The sequence below is a fragment of the Bubalus bubalis genome, chromosome 16, assembly GCF_019923935.1.
Source record: "Bubalus bubalis isolate 160015118507 breed Murrah chromosome 16, NDDB_SH_1, whole genome shotgun sequence".
NCBI lineage: Eukaryota > Metazoa > Chordata > Mammalia > Artiodactyla > Bovidae > Bubalus > Bubalus bubalis.
The window spans coordinates 79,629,125-79,640,819 of NC_059172.1; the positions used below are offsets into that span (position 1 = coordinate 79,629,125).

General features: G+C 41.5%; 2 protein-coding genes across 2 annotated transcripts; one reads left to right on the forward strand and one right to left on the reverse strand.

Annotated features, from left to right (window-relative positions):
• Positions 1 to 2,426: 2,426 nt before the first annotated feature.
• Positions 2,427 to 7,317, reverse strand: LOC102402661 (interstitial collagenase). The gene is given in 7 exon segments (XM_045162865.1): positions 2,427 to 2,634; positions 4,300 to 4,438; positions 4,693 to 4,848; positions 5,602 to 5,727; positions 5,961 to 6,109; positions 6,189 to 6,436; positions 7,092 to 7,317. Coding segments are annotated over 7 exon segments (1,128 nt in total). The 5' UTR covers positions 7,194 to 7,317.
• A 1,437-nt stretch (positions 7,318 to 8,754) lies between these two features.
• LOC123465014 (stromelysin-1-like) lies at positions 8,755 to 11,204 on the forward strand. The gene is made up of 3 exons (XM_045163037.1): positions 8,755 to 8,912; positions 9,632 to 9,735; positions 10,804 to 11,204. The coding sequence occupies exons 1-3, from the start codon at positions 8,785 to 8,787 to the stop codon at positions 10,902 to 10,904; spliced, it is 333 nt and encodes a 110-aa protein (XP_045018972.1). The 5' UTR covers positions 8,755 to 8,784; the 3' UTR covers positions 10,905 to 11,204.
• Positions 11,205 to 11,695: the final 491 nt, after the last annotated feature.

The following is an 11,695-nucleotide window of genomic DNA, read 5'->3' on the forward strand; positions in this document are numbered from 1 at the left end:
ACATAACCACCTCACAAAAACTTCATCTATATAAATCCTTATTTTCAAGATATATACTTTAAATTGATATTTTCCAAGATTCTTTCCTTAAACTAATTAAATCATTCATGTCAAAGTGTCTTTATATTTTGTACATGTAAAAGCCAAATTCCTGAATGTTTTTAAAGAGCTTAACATTATCGTAATGAACACAGAGTTGGTCATTAGAATGACTGGATATGGCAAAATCCAAGCATTTTGTCCATCATTTCACTGTAGATCACATGTAGATCTATCATGTGGGCAGTGGATGGGGGACTCACTCTACACCTCCCTTAAGATGGTGATGCATATTTATGGACTCGCTCAGAACACCAAAGAACAAGTATTTGTGTTCCATTTCTTACAAATGTGACATCTATATCTATATAGAGAAATCTGCATACAGATCTATAGATATAGATATGTATACGGACCCAGATCAAGTTTCCATATATATATATGTATACGTATATGTATATATACCACTTCCTATAAGTGTGGCCTGAATTGATATATTAATAGATTTACTAGTATATAGATATTCCTGTAGATATGGAAACTTGACATAGGTTGGTAGATACATATAGAATTAGAGATATTGATACATATAATCTAAGTATGTGTTCTATTAATATTTTTTGTAAATGTGTCCTGAGTTGGTTTCACTCTCTCTCACTTTCTTTTCCTCTCTCATTCTCTCTATATTTTTATTGTTTGCTTTTTTACACAAATAGATAAAAATACCTAAGTACATATACTTACCCAAGACAAGTCTCCACTCTTATATATAAAGATATATGTTGACTCAGGCCACATTTACAAGAAATGGAATACACATACATATAATAAATTATAAATATATATATATAAATTTTATCTGAGTCAGTATCTATATCTATGTCTGTATGTCTATATATTGATTTAGAGATCTTTATCTATCTATACATATAAATATATAGATACTGACCTAGCCAAGTTTTCATTTCATATATATTATTTCATATATATATTTCATTTCATATATATTATTAACATAATCAATATTTATATTGATATATTTGTATATACTGACCCACACCAAGTTTACTTATGTATTAATATACAATATATATGATTGATACATCCAATAATGTGGAATGTGTTTAAAATACATTTGCAGTATGCACTGACAGCAAAGCTTCCTCATTCTAGTATCACAATCAGTCGGTAAGAAAAGTTATGATTGCAGTCATGTAATATGTAACTAAAATTTTTGAGAAACAGACTCCGTGAATTTTAATCACCATCATGGAGTCACAGACTTGGTAAGTGAAACTCTTAGCTTTCAAGAGAAATTCACAGCTTAAAAAGTATCCAGTACCCCCTTAATTTTCAACTAAAAAACTGATGAAAAATCTAACTCACAAAAATATTGACAAAAAACTCAGAAGATTTACCTTTAAAAAATACGATGTATCTCTTTTAATAACTTTGTAAGCAATCTCAACTCCATTTAATAGTACTGTCTAGAAGTCAGGAATAAATTTTAGGTCAACTATTTTGTGGAAGACATCTATCTGTGTGTATGTTAAAAGAAAATAACAAGTCAGATTGTATCTAACTTCCCTCAATCTGGCTGATTTACAGATGTTCTTATCTCTGGAACACAAGCCTAATGTTCACAAAAGTAACCACTTCCAACATAAGTCCTTTACCTGCCTTACATCCTGTCTACAAAAGTCCTACATGGAAGTGGATGAGAAATCCAGGGCAGGTTGACCCCAGGAGGCTGCTGCTGCTGCTACGGCTAAGTCGCTTCAGTCGTGTCCAACTCTGTGCGACCCCATAGACAGCAGCCCACGAGCCTCCCCCGTCCCTGGGGTTCTCCAGGCAAGAACACTGGAGTGGGTTGCCACTGCCTTCTCTAATGCATGAAAGTGAAAAGTGAAAGTGAAGTCGCTCAGTCTTGTCCGACTCTTAGTGACCCCATGGACTGCGGCCCACCAGGCTCCTCCATCCATGGGATTTTCCAGGCAAGAGTACTGGAGTGGGGTGCCATTGCCTTCTCTACCCCAGGAGGCTACAGATGTCTAAAGCTAGTAAGAGCCAACAGCTGCTCAGACTAAACTATTCTTTATTATGATCTTTAAGCTGGGAGTTTGGTTGTGTTCATTTCACAGTTGTGGATACTGGAGTAAAAGCACAGCAGAGACTTCCATGTGGGCTGACACACGTGTTCCCAAAACTACAGAAACAGAATGGAAGCCCATAGCCAGCTAGCCTTGGGAAATGAAAAAGGATCCTACAAAAGCTGATGCGTGGAAAGCACCCTCCTTGTCAGTCTCTGGAGCAGACCCTCCTGATGCCCAAATCCCTGGGCCCACCACCAGATGTGCAGCTTTGACAGGTGGTCCCCATCATCCCCCTCAGCCTCGAGCTTTCCCCAGCCCAGGAGCAGGCTGGGCCTGTGTGGTGCCCACCAAGGCACTGTCTAGTGACGGCTTCAGGACCTCCTCAAACAACCCACCAAGGGGAAATGTCGGTGGGAGGTACCCCAGGTCCCCTGCCCTTTGGTGGGACAGCTCTGGAGGGCACTCTGTGAGGACTTCAAAGGTCTGCAGTGGGACTGGGCCTCTGTTGGTCAGAGCTGTAACCGCTCACTGGCACACCCCTGTTGTCTCTGCTCACTTATCTCAGTTCCTTACTCCTCGGCCATGCCTCGTGGGATTGCCTCCAGACCAACTACGTGCTTCCTAATTCTCATGTCAGTCCCTGCTTCAACCTCCTCCCAAGGGGATAAGGACCTTGTGCAAATCAGTGACCTGTCCAAGTTTTGGTTCCCTCAAGGTCACTGCTGCTGCTGCTAAGTCGCTTCAGTCGTGTCCGACCATGTGCGACCCCAGAGACGGCAGCCCACCAGGCTTCCCATCCCTGGGATTCTCCAGGCAAGAACACTGGAGTGGGTTGCCATTTCCTTCTCCAATGCATGAAAGTGAAAAGTGAAAGTGAAGTCACTCAGTCATGTCCAACTCTCAGCGACCCCATGGACTGCAGCCTACCAGGCTCCTCCACCCATGGATTGTCCAGGCAAGAGTACTGGAGTGGGGTGCCATTGCCTTCTCCGCTCAAGGTCACAGGCAATGCCAAATTTCATTACCCTAGTCCAACCCCACCTGAACTCTTCCTGCCAAATAGAACTTTTTTTTTTTTTCACAACAGAGGTATTTTGACATTCTGGCAGCTTTCCATTAAAACAGAAGAAGAGGAAAGTGAAGAAAAAGAAGCATCAGCAGCAGAGGAGGAGGAAGAGGAAGAGAAAAAGACAGGGGGAGGAGGAGAAAAAACAGTAAGAAGAGGAGGAAGGGGAGGAAAGGAAAAAATCTGTTTCTTATCAATGATCCTCCCATGTCTGTACAGATACTGACAAACAAAAGTAATTTAGATTTATAACTAAGCCTCCTGATGACCTGCATTTATCTCATGTAGATACTAACATAAGATAATGCAAAACATCAAACATTCTATAGGCTCAAAGAGAGCTGTTGACTTCTTCCAAAATCCCTGATAGTTCTCATTTGGAGGGGGAGGATCACACTATCTATGCTCTTATCCCTCAGTGAGTCAGTTTTGATGAGAAGAGGAAGCCAGGTGTGAGGTCATTCTATTCTGAATCCACACACGGTAGACTGAGCTCTAGGACTGTAAGGCTTTGGGGAGGAAAGTAGCAAGTCCCTCAGAAGGCAGGGTGGGAGTTGGGCCTGAGGGGTGGGGTTGGGGGCTGGTCTTCAAACGCTGTTTTCTTTCCTCCTCACGGCTTCCGGGGCACAGTGAGGATCTGTCGGATGGCAGGTAGGGAGTGCGGCATTGTGCGGATGGGAGGACAACATGGGCAGAAAGGGAGGCCTTCCCCGTCTGGACTCTGGGCTGCTCAACGCTCAGCAGAGTGTAGAGAGCTGATTCCAGCCAGACAGTCAGAAAGCAATCTGTCCTCAACCCCACCATCACATTTGCCATTGCAGAGTGTGCTAGGTAAAGGAGCTTCAGTCCGGAGTTGGCAGACCAGATTTTGCTCCGTCGTGGACCACGTGCAGCCCTTGGAAAGTCATATTCCTTCCCTCTGCCAAGCTCTACATATATCTGTGTCACAGAGGGTGGTGGGAGCAGGACTTAGGAGAGCTTTTATTTTATGGATTTTTATTATTATGTATGAATATAATATTGAAGAATAAGAAAAGAAAAAAAATACGCACACATGTATAATCATTATAAACATACGTCAGGATTAATTATAACTTGTACCTGTCTTTGAAGAAGAGCAATTCCCCACCAATTTTGGTCACAGCATCAAATGTTATCCTGTTATCACACTCACACACAGAAAGGGAGGCCTTCCCTGTCTGGACTCTGGGCTGCTCAACGCTCAGCAGAGTGTAGAGTGCTGATTCCAGCCAGACGGTCAGAGACAGCCCAGTTATCACAGGGCTGTGGGATTTGTGGCCCTGGGACCAGCTGTGGTTTATTAGATGGCCCTTAAAAAATAAACAAAGATCCTGAAGTTAATGAAGTTTTATATACTACATTGATCCAATATATATATATGATGAAAAGTCTTTCAAGGACCCAGGTCATTGCCGCTATATTTGAAGCACACATGCTCACAAGCCTTTGTCTGGTTCACCCAGCTTCACTTACCATAGATGGCCTGGATGCCATTGATGTCATCCTGAGACAGATAAACTTCACCAGCGTAGATGCAGTTGGGATACATCAAAGCCCCGATGTTAGTAGAATGAGAAAGTCCAAAGGAATGTCCCAATTCATGTGCCAAAACCCAGTACAAGTTGTAATCTAAAGGGCAACAGAATCAGTCAGTCTTTAGCAGATGGCAGTACAGTGTTCAGGCCACAAAGAGCAAATGTATCTCCAAACCACACAAGAATTCCACTGTGGTTTGGTTTATGACATGGTCTGAGATTGTGTGTGTGTGTGTATAATCATAAGAGAAGAATTAATTAACACTAGAAAGCCTTCAAGTCTAAATTTCTATAATTGAACTGATAAAATGTAAGGGAAAAAATTAGCTGATATGCAAAATTTTAATATTGATTAGTAAGTCCAGCTATAAATAAATTGGAAAAAAGATTACATAGAGAAACAACAGCATTCTATTAATGCTTATTACCTTGATCTAATATAAATTCTAAATAAACTAATACAGATTCAAAATAAAAATTTGGATAACCATGTACCAAAACACATATTCTCCAAAGCAACCCCACCAAAAGTTACCATTATTTAATTTTGGTACATATTTGTACACATACAAAATATCATTTGTAATCTTAGAGTATTTTAAAATTTCAAAAACATATTTTACCCTTAAGAGGCAGCCATTGGTAGAAACAATATCCTCAGACATTATCACTAACTGTAACTATAGTGTTGCAATATCTTTCTGAACCACCATTAAAAAGCATATCTTTATTAAAACATTTAACTATCATCATAATATTGGTTTATTCTTTTATACAAAACAGAACATATTGCACTAAGCCATGAAAAGGGAAAATAAAAATAGAAAGGGAGAATTCCTTGACTCACTATTCAAATCTTTGGTCCGTATTTCTTCTTCATCAAGATGAACATCTCCTCCAATACCTATTCCTGGTTGGAAGGCATAAGCGAATATGCCCCCAGGTCCATCAGAGGGAGAGTTGTCACGATGATCTGTGAGGGACAAAGTGCAGCAAAGATAAATCTCCTTTTCTATTTAGACTTCCCTACCAGAGATGAGAGAGTAGGGACAAGGAGCCAAAAGGCATTGTTCACCTGTGAGGGGTCCCTTCTTCAGCCCGTAAAATCAGCACCCTCAAATAAGGGGAAAATCTGACCGGAAGCTCAGTGTGTCTGAAAGAAGTGTGAGGCGAGGTTCAGAAAGGTTTGGGGAGAAAAGAGCTCACCTCCCCAGACAAAGGATATCATTATGTCCGCTTGCCCCTCAGAGACCTTGGTGAAGGTCAAGGGTGAGGCACTGCTCCAGAGCTGAAAGACCTTCTCAACAGCCTGCTCTATGTCTGCTCTCGACAGGTCTGGGGTGTAATTTTCAACCCTTCACAGACATGTCAGAGCTCATTTCTCACGGCTCTGGTGGGAAACAGTGTCCCCACTCTGGGGCTCCGTCTAATTACCTGTAGGTCAGGTGTGTGCTCTGCCAACGAGGGTTCCCTGGAGTGAGTTCATACTGGGGTGAAACGCCAGGCACTCCACATCTGGGCTGCCTCATAATATCCAGGGTATCAGCATCTATCTTGCCAGTCACCTTTATCCCAAAGAATTCCTGCATTTGCTTTAATTTTTCAATCATTGTACTGTGGTTTCTCTGCCCTTTAAATCAGCTGGTTCCAACCCCTAAGTTGTAATAGTTTTGTAGGTATTTCTGATAAATAAAATTCAAGCAGAAGATATGAAATCTTTCTTATTTCTCTGAAAATTCCCAGCATTTCACTGTAGTGACAGAATAGTTCTTTTACCTTAAAGATTTAGTGTCAAGAGGGGAAAAAAAAATCTGCTTCTGCAATGAATTTCTGTCTGAATTTCATAGCCCTTTTCATGCTTACTGTTGATACAGAAATGTCAGTACAGTGGTAGAAACTATGCTATTGCTAGGTCTACAGACTTTCAATTAGAAGTCAGAATTACAATTAGAGCAACCAGTCTGCATGCTTCTCTTTGGCTTTCTCTTTCTCTATATTCCAAAAATGTCTACAGAGAGATTTTGTTGTTGTTCAGTCACTAAGTCATATCTGCCTCTTTGCATACCAGGTCTCCCTTGTCCTTCAGTATCTCCAGAGTTTGCTCAAACTCATGTCCACTGAGTCGGTGATGCCATCCAACCATCTCATCCTCTGTTGCCCCCTTCTGCTCCTGCCCTCAATCTAAGTAGATTTTTATTTTTGTATGAGGGCATCTGTTTCTGACAAAATGGTTATCCCAGAATAAATCCCAGACTTCCATGAACTCCTATCCCTTGACCTTGGAAAAATGAGAAGGTAGGGCTCTTGCATTTCTGGCACGTGAAATTAACCATCTACCTGGACCATCTCCGTGTTTTGCTCTTGTGTGTCTGAAGTGGCTGGAAACCCATGAGACCCCAGGCCCCTGAGCAGCAGCAGCAGCAGGGGAAGGTGGGGCATGCTGGCCTTTCCTTTTCTTCTGAGCTGAAGGAAACCAGGGGCTCCCTGCCTCTGCCGTCCTGGGGTTTCAGCCTGCAGGCTCTGCCTTTTTGTAGGGTCCTTACTACTACTACTACTACTAAGTCGTTTCAGTCGTGTCCGACTCTGTGCAACCCCATAGATGGCAGCCCACCAGGCTTCCCCATCCCTGGGATTCTCCAGGCAAGAATACTGGAGTGGGTTGCCATTTCCTTCTCCTTGCACCCCCACAAAACCAAAAGCTATCTGACCCCCATCAGACAACATCCTTCTTATTTGCAATGTGTGGTCTCAACATTAAAAAGTTGTGACATAATACAGATTAATCTTTTCTGTCTGTTTGTTTACACAATCTCAGGATTATGATCACACAGGAGAACAAAGAGATACACTCTACCTCACACATAACATCCTGTTATTGAGTCTATGTTGTCTTAAAAAAGACCCTTACTTTCTACACTATAATGGACATAACTCACAGAGAATTCTGTGAACTTTTAAAAATATTGGAGTTCACTACTTAGTTCTGCTGGTCCTAACCTGCTCCTGGGTTCTGTGTGCTCTTACCTGCCAGAGTTAAGGAAGACTGGCTGGTGATATGTGAAATGCTCCTGCTCTTCCTCCCCTCAGAACAAAGAGCTGGCTCCTAGAATCACCAGCTTTTCCATTTCCCAAAGATTTCCTCCTGCTTTTTAAACCTTCTCTGTGTGATCTGTTTTTCTACCAATCAGACATTGCCTAACTAGCAAATTAGTTTAAAGTAGGGAATAGAATGACAAAGTCATTACTAAAGACTGAACAAAGAGTAAACATTGACATTTTAGGAAGCAGTGAGCTAAAATGGACTGGAATGGGAGAATTTAACTCAGATGACCATTATATCTACTACTGTGCGCAAGAAGAATCCCTTAGAAGAAACGGGGTAGCCATCATAGTCAACAAAAGAGTCTGAAATGCAGTACTTGGATGCAATCTTGAAAATGACAGAATGATCTCTGTTCATTCCCAAACAAACCATTCAATATCACAGTAATCCAAGTCTATGTTCCAATCAGTAATGCTGAAGAAGCTGAAGTTGAACAGTTCTATGAAGACCTACAAGATCTTTTAGAACTAACATCCAAAAAAGATGTCTTTTCATCATAGGGGGCTGGAATGTAAAAATAGGAAGTTAAGAGAACTTGATTAAGACTAATTTTTTTCTACAACAAATTTTGTCTGGTTTATCGCTTAAAGGTAACAAAGCTGTAATTGAGACTGGCATTATTTTATTTATATTTTATAGATGATGAAATGAACACAAGAATAGAAATAGCCCAGTTGTAAATTCCCTCATTTGGAATTTACAACTGTGTTCATTTCGTCTGTGTTCATTCACTCAACCTACAAGTTTTTGTTTAATGTCTATTTGGGGCTGCTAAACCTAAAATTCTGGCTTCTTTTTCTACTATGAAAATCAAAGGTGCTAAGAAGTATTGCCAAAACCAAAGACTCAATTGTTTTAGATGCAGTGTGATTGTGTTTTTTTCTCATAAAAACAGGAAATCAGTTCTGGGCCATCAGAGGAAATGAGATGCAAGCAGGTTACCCAAGAGGCATCCATACCCTGGGCCTCCCTTCAACAGTAAGGAAAATAGACGCAGCCTTTTCTGACAAGGAAAAGAAGAAAACGTACCTCTTTGCAGAGGACAAATACTGGAGGTAATATTTGTTTGTAATAACTTTGTATGATCCTAGTTAGGGTAATTATCTTCTTTCTCTAAGGAAGTCGCCTGCCTTCCACTTAGACCTTCGTCCCCCATAGGAGGAACGGTGGGGCTCTAGACAGCTGTGGGGGAGTCCCTGTGTGTATGCTCAGCCCCCAGTCATGCTCAACCCTTTGCGAGCCCATGGACTGTAACCCACCAGGCCCCCTGTCCATGATTTCCCAGGCAAGAATACTGGAGTGGGTTGCCATTTCCTCCTCCAAGGGATCTTCCTGACCCAGGGATCGAACCTGTGTCTCCTACATTGGCAGGAGGATTCGTCACTGCTGCGCCATCTGGGAAGCCCCAGTGACAACATATTTGAACCAAATATGATAGAAAACTTGAAATTTGTATTTGAAATGAATGATTGGATTGACTTTGTGTTCACATCTTTGTGATAGAAGGATGATTAAGATTCTTTCTCTCCAGACCTAAGAAATATGGTAGCAAACAGCATCTGCTAGATCAAGATGCTCCCTCTCTTTCTGGTAGAGATACAATTTTAAGAGCCAAGTTTGCAGTACCATTAAAGTCACACATTTCTGTAGCACTAAACATGCCTGACATTTATTTGCAAATCTTGGAAAGTTGATTAGAATTCCACATTTTTTGCCGATTTTGATAACACAGCCTCTGTGCAATGCTGAGCTTTGTTTCTTTTACTTGGTACAGATTTGATGAGAAGAGACAATTCATGGAGCCAGGTTTTCCAAAGCAAATAGTGGAAGATTTTCCAGGGGTTGAACCAGAGGTGGATGCTGTTTTTGAAGTATCTGGTAAGAGGACACTCCTTTTGTTGGCAGTGGGGCACTTGAAGCATTCTGTAGTACTGGAAGAAAGAGGAAAGCTGAAGGATTTAATACAGTTTTTTTAACCAGATTCCTCTTCCCAACCCTAAATTTCAGCTTACAAATTTCATATCAATTGTATGACTACTTCGTATAATAAGCTGGATAAAAACCACCTCAAGTGGTGTTGCCAAGTTGAACAGTGGCCAGCTGGCTTCTCCACCCCACCACTAATTCCCACGGAGAGTTTCTCTGTCTTTTCTGAGTAGTCAGTCAGCTGCCAATATTTAACTTTCCATGAGCCCAGAGTTAAAAAAAAAAAAAAAAAAGGATTTTCTCCCTCCTCGGGGATAGATGGGTGGAGGGATAGATGATCTTTATTGAAAGGTAACCTGAGCACCAGGATGGCAGAGTCAGAAAGGATCGTCTGGTTCTGAAAGAGTCCCTGAGATTCTCTGAGGCCAGAGAATCAGGCTTCTTTGTCAGCAAAGGGGAGGAGGAGTATTCGGAAGGAAAAATGTAAAGATACACAGTTTCTGAAGATGCAGAGAATTTTATCTGATTTTAAGCGGAATAACCTAATAACCCAGAGCCTGGTTCTGCTGTCAAACAGAGCTGGAGTGGGATGCTGTTCCCATCCTTTCCTTGTTGAGTGACCTTGGGCAGGCATTTAAATTTGTCTGAATCTCAACTTCCTATCTGTAAAATGGAGTTAGATATATGTGCCTCATAGGACTTTTACAGAAAGAAATGAAAATAAAAGTCATGCAAAATGCTTACCATAGTTCCTGCTGCTCCTGCTGCTAAGTCGCTTCAGTCGTGTCCGACTCTGTGTGACCCCATAGACGGCAGCCCACCAGGCTCCCCCGTCCCTGGGATTCTCCAGCCAAGACACTGGAGTTGCCATTTCCTTCTCCATAGCATAGTTCCTGGCACATAGTAAATTTCTACAGACACTTTCTACTTTAAGGTATCTGTTATTCTGAGTTCTGTGTGTTGCCAAATTTATTTACTTGAAGAAAAATATCTCATTATTTCCCCTGTCTGCATTTGCAGGGTTTTACTATTTCTTCAATGGATCTTTGCAGTTTGAATTTGACCCAAATGCAAAGAAAGTGACACATGTGTTGAAGAGTAACAGCTGGTTGAATTGTTAGGAGAGATGTTTAGAAGGCATAACTGGGCATTTTAAATTAAGCCGATAACTCTTCACCTAAGTCTCTGTGAACTGAAATGGTTCGTGTTCTCCTGTGTGTGCAGTGATGGAGACCAAGCGTGTGAGCTGTGTGTCTTACCCACTAGCCTCACATATCACAGGGCATTCAAATGGGCTGTGCATTTGTACTCTGGTCACATGCATCAGCCTCCCACGGGAACAGGGTTAGCACTCTGCAACAGGCAAGAGACTGTATATAGACTATTTGCTTATTATTTAATAAAAAGAATCTGTCAGTTAACTTTATCGTGTTGTTTGTTCCAATGAATGCACTTTCCTCATGATCTTGGGTGTGTTGTGGACTGATCAGTCAACAATGGAGGTACAGGATCAGGGTCTCCACGTCTGGGACCTCAAAATGGGCTCAACCAGAACTGGAAACAATCTGCCATTTCCTCTCCCCAGGTGCCCTACCAAAGGAATGCTATTTCCGCCAACAAGGCTTCATATGTGTTCCTGACACACCTAAGGAGAAAGATCAAGGGAGTTGTCACTACACAGGGCGGGCTCAGAAAAAAAGTTGTGAGGCAGAATCCTATAATCAAAGCAAATCACCTAGTTCACACACCTCATTTTTTCTGGTGGGGAAATAAACCCGTTCTTTATCTTCTCCTTTTACTTATATATTCCATCAATGGAGTTCCTTTCCCTGCACAAGTAAATAATTGTGCTCAGATCACCTCTATCCACACACGAAAATGCCCTCCTATACTCATTTTGTATCTCTCCATG